The sequence below is a fragment of the Ostrinia furnacalis genome, unplaced genomic scaffold (genome assembly GCF_004193835.3).
Source record: "Ostrinia furnacalis isolate ACB-3 unplaced genomic scaffold, ASM419383v2 OfSCF0577, whole genome shotgun sequence".
Taxonomy (NCBI): Eukaryota; Metazoa; Arthropoda; class Insecta; order Lepidoptera; family Crambidae; genus Ostrinia; species Ostrinia furnacalis.
Genome location: NW_021130816.1, coordinates 225,823 through 243,282, shown reverse-complemented (window position 1 = coordinate 243,282; position 17,460 = coordinate 225,823). Strand labels below are relative to the sequence as shown.

The window sequence follows — 17,460 nt, the reverse complement described above, 5'->3', positions numbered from 1 at the left end:
CTAAACATCGCATAATAACTGTCTGCAAGATATTTTCCTTAACGTGCCTACTCACTTTAAAGGGCCGGTGGATAACCTTCAATGCTTATGTCACGCGAACTATGACTAACTTCGTTCGTTGGTATCGGCCAAATGATGTCCACTGCTGGACAAAAGCCTCCCCCAAAGATTTCCACTACGGCCGGTCCTGCGCCGCCCGCATCCAGGCACCTCCCGCGACCTCCACCAGATCGTCGGTCCACCTAGTGGGAGGCCTGCCCACACTTAGTCTTCCGGCTCATGGTCGCCACTCGAGAACTTTTCTGCCCCAGCGGCCATCTAGGAGCTAGATGTCCCGCCCACTGTCACTGGATTTTAGTTATACTTTATGAAATTATAAGTAGCTACTTTTATACCGAAAAATTCACCTTCAATGCTGAAAAATTTGTTCATAACTTTTGATTGCGAGTATTCAGAGAGTACTCAGTAATATTAGACACTTAGGTATTTGCATATTAATTTGTTTTAACCACAAATACAGTTGTAAAACCAGCCACCATTGTTCTAAACTTAATTTTGATTTGACGGAGTCGTACGTAACGTAAAGGCCTTTAAACCACAAGCATCAGTGTCAGTATGTCAAATAGGAAGGTCAACACTGATAATAAATAAGTAGTAATATTAGGTAAATAAATAAGAAAACGCTCCTTATATTATTAACTAGGTACATATATTAGAAGAAACTGTTTTTATACAAGTGTTTACCAGTTACTTCGAACGAACTTTGGCCCAGTGAACCCGAAACAATACGAAACTCAAATATCGATGACATAATACCTTATTGATATGGACGTTCATATAGGATTAATACATTCACATACAAAAAAGTACTTAAGTGTAAATGATTCAATCAACGACCATACCATAGTCATGTAAACAAGTGGCTACACAATTCCTAGTACTTATAAAATAAATTACTAGTACCTACAAAATAGCACATAACGCATAATTGTCTCTACATGCACATACAGGTTTAAACACTTGTTAGGTAAATAATGAAAATTGCCAATGTCCTTATCGAGATGATACCTACTCGTATGTACTCGTACCTAGATGATATCACATGTTATAGCTTTAATCATGTGTCTTTATTGACTTTGTAAAATCTAAAACCATTGATTGGAATAAAAAACCGACATGATGCTTATTTCGTCGAATGAATATTTCACCGATAAATGAAATAAAAGCATGTATGAAAAAAATTTAAGCCCGGGTACAAGGGCTACATTTTTAAAAGGTGGCGGGCGGCCACCACCAAAGGGAGTGAAACGAAACAATTTTTCCGTAGCTTTCCTTAACTTTTTATCTTTTGTGTATCAAGAAATAGTGTCAGTAGGTACAGCTAATACACCGAAGGTTCATTCTCCCAGGTCACAATGGGAGAGATGGTGGAGGGTGGCGCGTCGCTAGCATGGCGCCTTTTGGCCACGCTGGAGGGCGGCTCCCTGCTGCTTGCCACCTCGGCCCTCCTCGCCTACTCCGCGAGGAAGAAGGTCGCCCGGCTCAAGAGGACACGGAGGCCAGTCCGGAGTGTCTTGGTAAGGAACTGTAATAGTAACGCTAGATAGAACTGATGATGGAGGGAGCGACGCTGCCTGACGCCTGTTAGCTAACTGGAAACTGGACGGCCCCTGCTGCTCTCCACCTCGGCGCTTCTCGCCTACTCCGCGAGGAAGAAGGTCGCTCGGCTCAAGAGGACACGGAGGCCAGTCCGGAGTGTCTTGGTAAGGAACTGTAATAGTAACGCTAGATAGAACTGATGGTGGAGGGAGCGACGCTGGCGTGGTGCCTATTGGCCAACTGGAGGTTCCCTGCTGCTCTCCACCTCGGCACTTCTCGCCTACTCCGCGAGGAAAAAAGTGGCCCGACTCAAGAGGACACGGAGGCCAGTCCGGAGTGTCTTGGTAAGGAACTGTAATAGTAACGCTAGATAGAACTGATGATGGAGGGAGCGACGCTGTCTGGCGCCTGTTAGCCAACTGGAGGTTCCCTGCTGCTTGCCTCGGCCCTCCTTGCCTACTCCGCGAGGAAGAAGGTGGCCAGGTTCAAGAGGACACGGAGGCCAGTCCGGAGTGTCTTGGTAAGGAACTGTAATAGTAACGCTAAATAGAACTGATGGTGGAGGGAGCGTCGCTGGCGTGGTGCCTGTTGGCCAACCGGAGGTTCCCTGCTGCTCTCCACCTCGGCACTTCTCGCCTACTCCGCGAGGAAGAAGGTGGCCCGGCTCAAGAGGACACGGAGGCCAGTCCGGAGTGTCTTGGTAAGGAACTGTAATATTAACGCTAGATAGAACTGATGGTGGAGGGAGCGACGCTGCCTGACGCCTGTTAGCTAACTGGAAACTGGACGGTTCTCTGCTGCTCTCCACCTCGGCGCTTCTCGCCTACTCCGCGAGGAAGAAGGTGGCCTGGCTCAAGAGGACACGGAGGCCAAATCCCACCACCACCCATGGCCATACCAACCTCGTGGTTATTGTGGCCGAATCTTGAGAGATGCGCGCGGAATTGCGGCTGCCTACGGCAGATTGCACTCCACCGCGCGCAATTCTTGACTCTCTACAAGTTCTTTAATCTTTGTCCATTTGTCCCTTGCCACTCTCCCCCTTCTGGGGCATGGACTCTACTGGCACGTTGGCACCATCCGGTGCCTGGCCGCTAGGCGTCTGACCGTTCCGCCTCCTATGCCACGCGTGCGCGAAACCTCGCAGCCGCGCGAAGTTCGCCTCCGAGCTGACTAGATCGGGGTACCACGCAGGACCGTAGCCCTCCGAGAGCGCTATCCCACTCAGCATCTCACACCGCAGGTCTTCATACAGGGGACAGTACCACAGAACGTGGTGCCTGTCCTCCTCACTCTCGCCGCACTCACACATACTCCCCTCTCGCAGCTTCATGTCGCTCAGCCTTTTATTGAAGCACCCGTGTCCAGTGAGTATCTGCGAGGTCACATAGTCCGGTTGGACCCAGCGCATGCTGAGCCTACCAGCCACCTCCGGGAAGAACTGATAGAGCTCACGACCTTTGGTCTCCTGCTCCCAACGCTGCTGCCAAAATACGATCACCGAATCCCGTATATCGCGTTTTCGACTGCTCATCTCGTCCAGGGTCACGATCCAGGACACGGAGGCCAGTCCGGAGTGTCTTGGTAAGGAACTGTATAGTAACGCTAAATAGAACTGATGGTGGAGGGAGCGTCGCTGGCGTGGTGCCTGTTGGCCAACTGGAGGTTCCCTGCTGCTCTCCACCTCGGCACTTCTCGCCTACTCCGCGAGGAAGAAGGTGGCCCGGCTCAAGAGGACACGGAGGCCAATCCGGAGTGTCTTGGTAAGGATCCTAACATCAGATTAAACTAGGTATCAACAGGTCATTTAGTCTGGACTACGCACGACGCTCTCTAATGTACCAGAAGCAAATGAGATTTCACATCACATAGAAACTTCAATTTAGGCGTCATCAGTGTAGGTATTGCCCACAATGCAACAGGGACAGGGTCAGTCGTAAAATAAAATAATATCTGTCTTTAGCTACTCGTATATTTAATAGCAACCACCACGCAATAATTGTGGTGATATTAACCTAAAATGCTCGATTCGTTTCTTCTTTAAACTAAGTGTAAACGACAGTATTAAGTAGGTACTGCTCTACTCAAAAGGTTACTCAAAAGTCAAAAGTACCTACACACCAATATCTAATGGTAAAAATATAAAAAGGAAGATTTGTCAGTCATCATTTTCCTTAATTTACCTATCAATTTTCAAAAACAACAGGAAAAATTGCTCTATAAAGCAAACCTACCTACCGAGTACTTAATTGTACTTTTTTGTTCAATAACGTTATTATAATATTTCATTTTTCTCGTTTCCAGTTAACAAACTCTACAAACGAATTAGGCAAAGAGCTGAAGACACAGCTGGAATTGCGCGGCTGCTACGTCCACACCGCGAGCGACGAGATTGTTCGCCGCGTGTCGAGCGATGCGAGCGCAGCGATCTCTGCGAGCTATCCGAGTGACAACATAAGCGAAACAAAGGTATCCTATAAGACAGTGTTTTTCAACCTTTTTCATGACGCGACCCCCCTAGTATGAAAAAAATTTTTGCGACCCCCTGACCGTTCGCTTTTTTTTCATGCCTTTTACAAAGATGTTGTAGGGACCGAATTCTTCAATCTATACAACATTTATGCATTTGCATAATTAGATTTCGAATAAATCTAGCTTTAAAACTTCTCTGATTTTTACTGAGGTAGTTTTTACGAGCTCTCGCGACCCCCCTAAAGAGGCTACAGGTTGAAAAACACTGCTATAAGATATTATATTATTATTCACCTACGCATTATCTATTATTTGAGTATATTGCGCAATACCTAGCTATCCAGCGAGGAAATGCAGCCAGAATCCTCCGCTTTGCACTGGAGGGCGGTCGATCCTAGCTTCGACTTCGAACCTCCTCCTATAATTTATTGATCCTGGCCTCGGAGAAACATACATCCTTGTTATCAAACAAGGATTTTGTCAGGAATTCTCACTAAACCAAAATGCAAACCAATTTATTTTATTACTTTTTAAATTGACCAGCACAGAAATAAAAAAACTGTATTCTGTATAACAAGGTTATTCATTTCGCTGCGACGTTAATAGGTCGTCTAGATATTAAAGACTAATAAATTGAAACGTTATTTCAAGGTAAACCAGAATTTTTAATTCTTAATTAATTTCTTGAAGGTTTTAATGTTTGTTATTTTATTTTTAAAGGTTGACGCGTTGGTTGTGGTCGGCGCTTTCTCGCAGCCGAAGTTGGGAGGACTACAGGGAATGGCGAAATTAGTCAGTGAAGATGTATACCATAATTTAAAGGTGATTCATTATCATCATTCGTGATATAAACATGACAAATTAATAAAAATATAACAAATCTCAACAAAAATAACCTTAAAACGGAGCCATTAGATAAATGATACCTAAATAGGTACAATGTTCAATACGTGCCCACCTAACTATATTTTAACTAAGGAAATTGTTTATAAACCGCATATTTATTAGCCAGATTTCGCGCAGTTTCGCTAATTGGTGTAATAAAGGTTCAACGGCTTAAATGGCTATACTATGGACTTTGTACCTGCGTTCGAGTAGGTATGGCTTTACTTATTAGTCCATACGTAATAATAGGTAGCCTACCTAAGGTAGGTAAATAATACTTGACCAGCCGAGTGACACGGATTAGGAACTCAGTAGGTAGGTAGTAATCAGTCAGTAGGACCCTAGCTCAAACAGTGTAAAGCCTGACTTGTATTTCGGTACCTTTTTTTTAATTTTTAATTTTAGGTGGTAAAAATGCATTGAGTTGCATACCCGCTGTGGTCAGGCGTCGCGACCCACTAAAAATATACCAATCTCCGTCTTATTGAGCAGAGGCAGGAGCCGGTGTAGCTGAGCCTTATCCTGACCTATCCAACCAATGCTCAACTAGTCCGCATATATGTACAGACTCCGTCTCTACCACATCCTTCGTTTAACAGTATCGGCTTGCTGCCCTGTGCCTGTAGGTTTAGGATGCGCGCCATTATATCGATTTTACGCGACAATATCATACATTTTTTGACATCTAAAATCATCGATAAGATTATCACGGCGCGTATCTTAGCTCGGCTGGTAGTAACTCTCGAATTCTGGAGGTTAAGTATAGAGTATACTTATTAATATTCTGTGGTATATCTGTCTAGACAAAACGCTTTCGTTTCTTTTTCTATAGTACTGTGCGATTTGGTGCCTCTTGCTAACTGACACCTAATAATCCCTATCGAATTTATATTTCATTATCGTGTTTCTCGTAAAATGCCTCGATAGGATTATAAAGTTTCTATCGTCACTCATCGCATGATCGCACCCTTGACATGCTGGCTTTATGATGCTTGTAATTTCAGTTGCTTGAGGGCCTGTCGGCGCTAGTGTCGCGCGGAGGTTGCGTGGCCTGGGCGTGCGCGGGCGCAGCGGCAAGTACGAGCGGCGCTGAAGACGCATTCGACACGGTTCTTAGAGCGAACCTCCATCACGTTGCTAAAACGTACGAAAAATCTACTAAAGACCTATAGTCTGGTCTGCGAGCACGTAGAATTTTGTCCAATGACCTCAAGCTACCCATCCTTATCGCTCGCGCGTAATTATATTACTGTCGCGACTGTACGACGGACGCCCGCAGTGAGTGTGCGAGCGCGACAGCAACATAATTACTCGCGAGCAATAAGGATGGGTAGCTTGGGGTCATTGGACAAAATTCTACGTGCTTACAGACCGGGCTTTAGAAACTTTATGATTATCTCAAAAAATGCGAAGCTGCCAGCGCCTGGTCATAAATCGAATGCAATGACGCATTAAACTAACATTGTACACATTATATTGAAAAAGGACTTATTCCAACTATTCTGTTACACCTCATTTTATTTATTAAGTATTATGGAGCATCACACCCTTCCTAAACCGGTCTGACTGATCTACGGGTGAAGCTGTGAGTAGAAGCAAGTTTAAAATAAGCTTTTTCTAATTTCAGTGCACGTTGCGAAGCGGTGTGGGTAGGCCGATGCGACAGCGCCGCTGCGGCGGCGGAACGCGTAACGGACGCACTGCTGTTTAGCGGCGACGCTACACTTGCCTCTAGATTCTCTATAAGGTAGTATATAGTTATACTATATAAGTCTGTTATTTATAATAAAAATACTTTACTATCAATAAATTACATAATGGTTACAAACTTTTGTCGCCACGTGAAGGAAATTATTAGCCTATAAATCTACTGACTCATTGTCCCATTTTCTTTTACAGAAACGCAGCTAACAAAGCTGGAGAATACGTCGGCCGATGGTTGAAGATCGCCGCTTGATCTACCTCGTAGCCAGTTACCAGTTATAACCAGTTATATTCACAATAAAAGATACTTTAAACACCTACCATGAAAGAGAATCGGAGACTTTACCAAGATCATTGGAGAAGGTTTTTTTACATGCAGAAATTAAATAAATGCAACGAATCTTGCAGGTGACGGGCTCATTAAATAAATATTTAAGTACCTTCTTTCCATGAAAACACCACACCGATTACACCTACCTACAATATTGTAGACATTGTAATAAATAAGTTTCTAGAATAAAATATTAATTATTTTTGTTATGATATTTTGTTTTTATTCCTTTCCCTCCTAGATCCAAACTACTTAACTAAGTACTCCGTAAATAAAACAATCGAGATGTTCGATAGGAACACCAATCGATCAACATGGAAAGCATTGGGGGAGGCCTATGTTCAGCAGTGGACGTCCTATGGCTGAAATGATGATGATGAATAAGTTTTTACAGGACACTGAGCAGTAAATAGTTTTTATAAACTAGACTTACAATACATGTAAACCTTATTGAAAAACAAAATAAATCAATCAAATTAATAACACAATTTAAAATGTATGTTAATTGATCTTCGATACCTGCCACGTGTACTCGGTGTCAGATTCTCTAAATCTAAGGTATCTGCAGCAGTAGAACGCCTACTGGTTTTATGTCGTCAAATTTTAGCAACAGGAGAATGTTGCACTATTCTGACGATTTTTGATAAAATCAAACCAAATTAAAATGCAATTTTTCTGTTAATTCATGAGTATCGATTATTTTGAAATCAATCTGCAATAATCTGCTACTAGCGCGACTACAGCGCCTTTGGATGCTTTGTACACTAGCCTTAGTTTAAACTACCGATTGACTTCTTGGCGGGAATCTGAAGCGTCATGTTAGCGGTTTTGTTTTATTTCCTCAAATTCGTGTTANGTCAATAAATGCATTATTATTAATATTCAAAGAAAAAAAACACAATATCTATTGACATGACGCCAAAAATAAAATTAATATATCTTAAATATTACAAGGTCTTTAAGCCTTGTGCCGCCACAATGTAAGTTTTAATACCAGGTTTACTGACCTTGTACCGAAGGAATGGAAAGTATTAGAAAGTTACTGCCGCAGCAAAGGTGTTAACTGCTCGAGCTGCCCATGTATGGCGGGTCTTATTCTTATCTAGAGAGACATTTGTCACGGTGACAAAAGTAACGTGTGCGCGCGCGCCTTTATTAGCACCTGCATCTTTTATTTGCTTCAAGTTCGTCGTCTATTTACTTTGCTCTGAGGTCGATCACGAGTCAAGTTCACAAACAGTGTCAAGGTAGGGTCAGTTATATGTTCACATTAGTTCAGTTTATTATAAACTTATGTAAAATACGCGCAGTCAACAACATTGCGTAACTCATAACACAAATAAGCAAATTAAATAGTTCGACAGTGGTTATGTAATAAACTTCAGGCCCTATAGATGAATACCAGACAACGGATATTTATAAAAATAAGATATTTCTTTTGTAAATACAAGATATTAATGTACATCAACACAAATACCTAGCACTTCACTTACAGCAGGGTGTCCTAGACTGAATCCCACTTAACATCAGGTGCGATTGTGGTCAAATACCTGTAGCCTTATTCACGTAACAAAACTTCAACGACAACAAATCGCTGAATGCGATTCTATCGAGTAATCGTTATATCGAAATGACCCTTGTGAATACGGATTTAGAACTGTTTTTCAATGGGACGACTTCTAAACGTCAGCGAGATCTTGACTCTCAAAATACGTGAACTAGGCCACTGAATTGTTCTGCATAGTATTTGTATGATGCAGGAACCGAACCCGCAACCTCTGGCTAGTATTCCAGTAGGACAGGAACCGGATAGTATATGTCGATCATAGATAGCAAGATAAATCAGTCATTATATTGAACGGTGAATTACCTATAAGGCAATATAATTGGAAATTATAGATATTTTCATAAATTGCAGCTAATTTTTTACTTGTAGCGGTTTAAAAACATTTATCGATAAATGGCAGTAAGTAGATCTAATTGCTAGCTAAGTGTCTATTTCTTGTAGTTAATTAAGCAGGATATCGTGTTCAATGGAATTCTCTAGGTATAAAATATCGTCTATTATGTAGATCGCAAGAGATAGATCTTTTCCCTTTTTGTACAATCTTTGATGATGCTTAGTGATCAAAGAATAAGTTTTAAAATTGCTTCTTAACAATTATGTAATTCTTAAACATACCTACAGTAGGCGCGCGAGTTCATGTCCATCCTGAGGAATGCGGTAGTATTGTTACCTAACTAATTATGCTAATGTCGATATCGATAATTATTACCAATTAAGTAGGTCAACCGTATCTACTTATTCCATATTTTTTGCAACTTATAAGTAAGTATAAGTATAAGTAATAAGTAATTAAGTAAGGCCCCGATGGACATGAACTCGCGCGCCTACAGTAGTTTCTTTTTTAACAAATACTCCGTATTATGCATTTAAATGCACGTCTACTCTACGGTTTTGATAAAAGGCGGTCTTTATGTAGCATTTAGGTATGCTTAATGCATAAGGTTTATATGATACCAAGGTTCTTCGTAATTGTGATTTCTAATTAACGATTATCCACTACTTAAACATCGCATAACTGTCTGCAAGATATTTTCCTTAACGTGCCTAGTGCCTACTCACTTTAAAGGGCCGGTGGATAACCTTCAATGCTTATGTCACGCGAACTATGACTAACTTTGTTCGTTCGTATCGGCCAAATGTAGTCCACTGCTGGACAAAGGCCTCCCCCAAAGATTTCCACTACGACGGGTCCTACGCCGCCCGCATCAAGGCACCTCCCGCGACCTTCACCAGATCGTCGGTCCACCTAGTGGGAGGCCTGCCCACACTTAGTCTTCCGGCTCATGGTCGCCACTCAAGAACTTTTTTCTCACAGCGGCCATCATCTCTACGAGCTATAAATGTGTCCCGCCCACTGCCATTTGATTTCAGTTATACTTTTAATTAAATACTTTTATACTGAAAAATTCCTTCAATGCTGAACACTTTGTTCAACTTTTGATTGAAGGTTGCGTGTATTCCGAGACACTTAGGTATTTGCATAATAATTTGTTTTAACCACAAATACAGTTGTAAAACCAGCCACCATTGTTCTAAACATAATTTTGATTTGATTTGACAGAGTCTTAACCCCTTAAACTACAAGCATCAATGTCAGTATGTCAAATAGGAAGGTCAACACTGTTAATAAGAAGTATAGATAAGTAGGTAAATAAATAAGAAAACGCTCTCAACTTATATTAGTACCTAGGACCTACCTGTATTACAAGAAACTTTGTTTATACGAGTGTTTACCAGTTACTTTGATTGAACTTTGGCCCAGTGAACCCGAAACAATACGAAACTCAAATATCGATGACATAATACCTTATTGATATGGACGTTCATTAACAGGATTATACATTCACATACAAAAAAGTACCTACTTAAGTATTATATGATTAAATCAAAGACCATATCATAGTCAGTCATGTAAACAAATGATTACATAATCCCTGGTACTCTGCTGGTACTTACAAATATAACTAGTAGTACCTACAAAATAGCACATAACGCATAATTGTCTCTACATGCACATACAGGTTTAAACACTTGTTAGGTTAATAATGGAAATATTTATTGCCAATGTCCTTATCAAGATGATACCTAGGTACTCGTATGTAAGTACCTTGATGATATCACATTTTATAGCTTTAATCATGTGTCTTTATTGACTTTGTAAAATCTAAAACCATTGATCGGAACAAAAAACCAACATGATGCATAAGCATCATGTTGGTTTCGTCGAATTAATATTTCACCGATAAATGAAATAAAACCATGTAGTCATACATAGGCTACATTTTTAAAAGGTGGCGTTCGATAATTTGGTTTTCGATCATTTGTCATTCGATATGGCGTAGGTAACCCGAGTGAAACGAAACAATGTTTCCGTAGCTTTTCTTAACTTTTTATCTTTTGTGTATCAAGAAATAGTGTCAGTAGGTACAGCTAATACACCGAAGGTTCATTCTCCCAGGTCACAATGGGAGAGATGGTGGAGGGTGGCGCGTCGCTAGCATGGCGCCTTTTGGCCACGCTGGAAGGCGGCTCCCTGCTGCTTGCCACCTCGGCCCTCCTCGCCTACTCTGCGAGGAAGAAGGTCGCCCGGCTCAAGAGGACACGGAGGCCAGTCCGGAGTGTCTTGGTAAGGAACTGTAATAGTAACGCCAGATAGAACTGATGGTGGAGGGAGCGTCGCTGGCGTGGTGCCTGTTAGCCAACTGGACGGTTCCCTGCTGTTCTCCACCTCGGCGCTTCTCGCCTACTCCGCGAGGAAGAAGGTGGCCCGGCTCAAGAGGACACGGAGGCTAGTCCGGAGTGTCTTGGTAAGGAACTGTGTAGTAACGCTAGATAGAACTGATGGTGGAGGGAGCGACACTGGAGTGGTGCCTGTTGGCCAACTGGAGGTTCCCTGCTGCTCTCCACCTCGGCACTTCTCGCCTACTCCGCGAGGAAGAAGGTGGCCCGACTCAAGAGGACACGGAGGCCAGTCCGGAGTGTCTTAGTAAGGAACTGTAATTGTAACGCTAGATGGAACACATGGTAGAAGAAGCGTCGCTGGCGTGGAGCCTGCTGGCCAACTGAAGGACGGCTCCCTGCTGCTTGCCTCGGTCCTCCTCGCCAACTCCGCGAGGAAGAAGGTCGCCCGGCTCAAGAGGACACGGAGGCCAGTCCGGAGTGTCTTGGTAAGGAACTGTATACTAATGCTAGATAGAACTGATGGTGGAAGGAGCGACGCTGCGTGGCGCCTGTTGGCCAACTGGACGGTTCCCTGCTGCTTGCCACCTCGGCCCTCCTCACCTACTCCGCGAGGAAGAAGTCTGCACTACGCAAGACCCTCTCTAATATACCAGAAGCAAATGAGATTTCATATTACATAGAAACTTCAATTTAGGCGTCATCAGTGTAGGTATTGCCCACAATGCAACAGGGACAGGGTCAGTCGTAAAACAAAATAATATCTGTCTTTAGCTACTCGTATATTGAATAGCACGCAATAATTGTGGTGATATTAACCTAAAATGCTCGATTCGTTTCTTCTTTCGGAAAACTAAGTGTAAACGACAGTATTAAGTAGGTACCTACTGCTCTACTCAAAAGGTAACTCAAAAAGTCAAAAGTACACACCAATGGTAAAAATATAAAAAGGAAGATTTGTCAGTCATCATTTTCCTTAATTTACCTATCAATTTTCAAAAACAACAGGAAAAATTGCTCTATAAAGCAAACCTACCTACCGAGTACTTAATTGTACTTTTTTGTTCAATAACGTTATTATAATATTTTCATTTTTCTCGTTTCCAGTTAACAAACTCTACAAACGAATTAGGCAAAGAGCTGAAGACACAGCTGGAATTGCGCGGCTGCTACGTCCACACCGCGAGCGACGAGATTGTTCGCCGCGTGTCGAGCGATGCGAGCGCAGCGATCTCTGCGAGCTATCCGAGTGACAACATAAGCGAAACAAAGGTATCCTATAAGATATTATATTATTATTCACCTACGTATTCTATTATTTAAGTATATTGCGCAATACCTAGCAGAATCCTCCGCTTTGCATTGGAGGACGGTCGATCCCTAGCTTCGAACTGATCCTGGCCCCGGAGAAACATACATCCTTGTTATAAAATTTTGTCAGGAATTCTCACTAAACCAAAATGCAAACCAATTTATTTTATTGCTTTTTAAATTGACCTGCACAGAAATAAAAAACTGTATTCTGTATAACAAGGTTATTCATTTCGCTGCGACGTTACTAGGTCGTCTAGATATTAAAGACTAATAAATTGAAACGTTATTTCAGGGTAAACCAGAATTTTTAATTCTTAATTAATTTCTTGAAGGTTTTAATGTTTGTTATTTTATTTTTAAAGGTTGACGCTTTGGTCGTGGTCGGTGCTTTCTCGCAGCCGAAGTTGGGAGGACTACAGGGAATGGCGAAATTAGTCAGTGAAGATGTATACCATAATTTAAAGGTGATTCATCATCATTATTCGTGATATAAACATGACAAATTAATAAAAATATAACAAATCTTAACAAAAATAACCAAAAAGCGGAGCCATTAGATAAATGATACCTAAATAGGTACAATGTTCAATACGTGCCCACCTAACTATATTTTAACTAAGGAAATTGATTAAAAACCGCAGATTTATTAGTCAGATTTCGCGCAGTTTCGCTAATTGGTGTAATAAAGGTTCAACGGCTTAAATGGCTATACTATGGACTTTGTACCTGCGTTCGAGTAGGTATGGCTTTACTTCCTCCTAGTCCATCCCAACTAATATTATAAATGCGAAAGTAACTCTGTCTGTCTGTCTGTCTGTCTGTCTGTCTGTCTGTCTGTCTGTCTGTCTGTCTGTCTGTCTGTTACGCTTTCCCGCTTAAACCTCGCAACCGATTTTGATGAAATTTGGCATAGAGATAGTTTGAGTCCCGGGAAAGAACATAGGATAGTTTTTATCCCGGTTTTTGAAACAGGGACGCGCGCGATAAAGTTTTTCTGTGACAGACAAAATTCCACGCGGGCGAAGCCGCGGGCGGAAAGCTAGTACGTAATAATACGTAGCCTACCTAAGGTAGCTAGGTAAATAATCGGCTAGCCGAGTGACACAGATTAGGAACTCAGTAGGTAGTATCAGTAGGACCCTAGCTCAAAGCCCAACTTGTATTTCGGTACCAGCCCTGGGCCCCAATTACGCTAAAAATTTTCATCTTCAACGTGCCCGGACGTCAGCTGTTTTGACCAATCGCAGAATCGAAGCGTCTGTATTGGAGACGTTAAAAATTAGCGTAATCGGGGCACTGTAGGTCTAGGATGCGCGCCATAATATCGATTTTACGCGACATCATACATTTTTTGACGTCTAAAATCATCGATAGGATTATAGTTCCAAAATACTGGACTGTCCTGTCGATGACATTGACAGTGGGGCGCCACCGTCAATACCGGATCGCTGGTTCAGATTTTTGCCATGTTGGAAACCATATAGTTGAACGATGGTAGCGCCCCCCTGTCATTGAGTTTGGCGGGACAGTTCAGCGTGGGTCATCTATATCACGACACGTATCTTAGCTAGGCTGCCCCCCTAGACAAAACGCACTTTTTGATCGAATCGAAAATCGAATCCGTCAAAACTCCATACAAAAAAGGGGCTTTTCGACCACTTTTCGACTGGTTTGCGATTATAATTTGCACTTTGTCTAGACCCACTGGTACCTTATACTTATTAATATTCTATGGTATATCTGTCTAGACAAAACGCTTTCGTTTCTTTTTTGTATAATAAGTATGTATGTATTTACAAAAAAAAAGTATTTAAGTATGTTTATATATCCGTTGTCTAGTACCTTAAAATGTAAATGTGTTTCTCGTAAAATGCCTCGATAGGATTATAAAGTTTCTATCGTCACTCATCGCATGATCGCACCCTTGACATGCAGGCTTTATAATGCTTGTAATTTCAGTTGCTTGAGGGCCTGTCGGCGCTAGTGTCGCGCGGCGGTTGCGTGGCCTGGGCGTGCGCGGGCGCAGCGGCAAGTACGAGCGGCGCTGAAGACGCATTCGACACGGTTCTTAGAGCGAACCTCCATCACGTCGCTAAAACGTATGAAAAATCTACTAAAGACCCAATAGTCTGGTCTGCGAGCACGTAGAATTTTGTCCAATGACCTCAAGCTACCCATCCTTATCGCTCGCGCGTAATTATATTACTGTCGCGACTGTACGACGGACGCCCGCAGTGAGTGTGCGAGCGCGACAGCAACATAATTACTCGCGAGCAATAAGGATGGGTAGCTTGGGGTCATTGGACAAAATTCTACGTGCTTACAGACCGGGCTTTAGAAACTTTATGATTATCTCAAAAAATGCGAAGCTGCCAGCGCCTGGTCATAAATCTAATGCAATGACGTATTAAACTAACATTGTACACAATATATTGAAAAAGGACTTATTCCAACTTTTCTGTTACACCTCATTTTATTTATTAAGTATTATGGAGCATCACACCCTTCCTAAACCGGTCTGACTGATCTACGGGTGAAGCTGTGAGTAGAAGCAAGTTTAAAATAAGCTTTTTCTAATTTCAGTGCACGTTGCGAAGCGGTGTGGGTAGGCCGATGCGACAGCGCTGCGGCGGCGGCTGAACGTGTGACGGACGCACTGCTATTTAGCGGTGACGCTACACTTGCCTCTAGATTCTCTATAAGGTGTTATTAAAGTCTCATCAATAAAAAAATACTTTACTATTAATAAATTGGGTGTGTAATGTATGATATAACTACATATCATATAATACTTAGAGGATATAACATCAAATTATATAAAATCATTTAATATAATAATTATTTACTATAATAAACGAATAATATAATTTTAAAACGAATAATTTTAAGACAAATAACTATTAACTGATATAAAATGGTTTGATATAATGAATATTTTCTATAAAACTTACAATGTATAAAATTTAAAACAAATAACATTCAAATCATATAAAAATAAAGTGTCGAACAATCAAATGAGATAAAATTCTTTTCCTGTAAAACTTAAATCATATATCAATAATAATTTTATATAAAGTTTAATTGTTATAATAAACATTGCATGCAGCAAGCAAGCAAGCAAACAAGCAAGCTAGCAAACGAGCAAGCAAGCAAGCGAGCAAGCAAGCAGGCAAGCAAGCAAGCAGGCAAGCAAGCAAGCAAGCAGGCAAGCAAGCAAGCAGGCATGCAGCATGCAAATTTGACTNTCTAAACATAAACTGTCACGCACCCTAATAAATTACAGTGTAATTTTAATTGTAACTTAGTGTAATTATTACACAAACTTTTGTCGCCATGTGAAGGAAATTATTAGCCTATAAATCTACTGACACATTGTCCCATTTTCTTTTACAGAAATGCAGCTAACAAAGCTGGAGAATACGTCGGCCGATGGTTGAAGATCGCCACTTGATCTACCTCATAGCCAGTTACCAGTCATAACCAGTTATATTCACAATAAAAGATACTTTAAACACCTACCATGAAAAAAAATCCGAAAGACTTTACCAAGATCATTGGAGAAGGTTTTTTTACATGCAGAAATTAAATAAATGCAACGAATCTTGCAGGTGACGGGCTCATTAAATAAATATTTAAGTACCTTCTTTCCATGAAAACACCACACCGATTACACCTACCTACAATATTGTAGACATTGTAATAAATAAGTTTCTAGAATAAAATAATAATTATTTTTGTTATGATATTTTGTTTTTATTCCTTTCCCTCCTAGATCCAAACTACTTTACTACTCCGTAAATAAAACAATCGAGATGTTCGATAGGATCACCAATCGATCAACATGGAAAGCATTGGGGGAGGCCTATGTTCAGCAGTGGACGTCCTATGGCTGAAATGATGATGATGATGATGAATAAGTTTTTACAGGACACTGAGCAGTAAATAGTTTTTATAAACAAGACTTACATATAAACCTTATTGAAAAACAAAATAAATCAATGATTAAGAACACAATATTTTAAAATGTATTATAATCGATATTCGATACCTGCCACGTCGTGTACTCGGTGTCAGATTCTCTAAATCTAAGGTATCTGCAGCAGTAGAACGCCTACTGGTTTTATGTCGTCAAATTTTAGCAACAGGAGAATGTTGCACTATTCTGACGATTTTTGATAAAATCAAACCAAATTAAAATGCAATTTTTCTGTTATTTCATAAGTATCGATTATATTTTCAAATCAATCTGCAATAATCTGCTACTAGCGCGACTACAGCGCCTTTGGATGCTTTGTACACTAGCCTTAGTTTAAACTACCGATTGACTTCTTGGCGGGAATCTGAAGCGTCCATGTTAGCGGTTTTGTTTTATTTCCTCAAATTCGTGTTTAGGCGACTATTAATGTGTAATAATGGTGGATTATTAACCATTGAATGTTCGTGAACGTGCATGAGTGTGGGCAAGTGAAGCAAAACAGTGCATCGTGATTCTTCGGGTTCTCTCAAGTTGTCCATAGGAGGTCTCAGTAAAGCACCACAACTTTACTGAGACTCAGAGGGTGGGAAGGGGTATCATCTATCATCCTTCATTATATCATTACTTGATCTCATTTTGTATAGCCTGACCAGGAACATAAAAACCCTCGCCATGTTGCGGAAAACTAATGGTACTAATTTCTTTTAATGGCAACAATAACTAAAAACTTCATTGACATGTCACCTTGCATGTCAGTCTATTGCTGTCAAAGTGTAAACAAACTTTATTTTAAATGTGCGCAATTGATTTTGTGAATGAAATTGCTAAAATCTTTTTATAGTCGTGAAAGAAAAGTGGTTCACAATGTGTTCAAGTATTTGTCGAAGAGAAATACCAAGGGTTCGGACAATATTTTCATTGAATAATGTTTCC

General features: G+C 41.1%; 1 protein-coding gene across 4 annotated transcripts in view; it reads left to right on the top strand.

Annotated features, from left to right (window-relative positions):
- Positions 1 to 16,291, top strand: part of LOC114366199 (uncharacterized) — a 35,481-nt gene extending 19,190 nt beyond the window's left edge. The window contains exons 2-7 of one of the 4 annotated variants that reach the window (XM_028322983.1): positions 1,410 to 1,577; positions 3,904 to 4,068; positions 4,792 to 4,893; positions 5,961 to 6,100; positions 6,584 to 6,703; positions 15,945 to 16,291. In XM_028322983.1, coding sequence (XP_028178784.1) covers positions 1,416 to 1,577; positions 3,904 to 4,068; positions 4,792 to 4,893; positions 5,961 to 6,100; positions 6,584 to 6,703; positions 15,945 to 16,002 — 747 coding nt within the window. In that variant the 5' untranslated portion in view covers positions 1,410 to 1,415 and the 3' untranslated portion in view covers positions 16,003 to 16,291. Of the gene's footprint in view, positions 1 to 1,409; positions 1,578 to 3,903; positions 4,069 to 4,791; positions 4,894 to 5,960; positions 6,101 to 6,583; positions 6,704 to 6,855; positions 7,120 to 10,998; positions 11,185 to 12,344; positions 12,510 to 12,913; positions 13,016 to 14,510; positions 14,651 to 15,134; positions 15,255 to 15,944 lie in introns of those variants that run through there. The other 3 variants (XM_028322980.1, XM_028322982.1, XM_028322981.1) reach the window with 3 other exon arrangements.
- Positions 16,292 to 17,460: the final 1,169 nt, after the last annotated feature.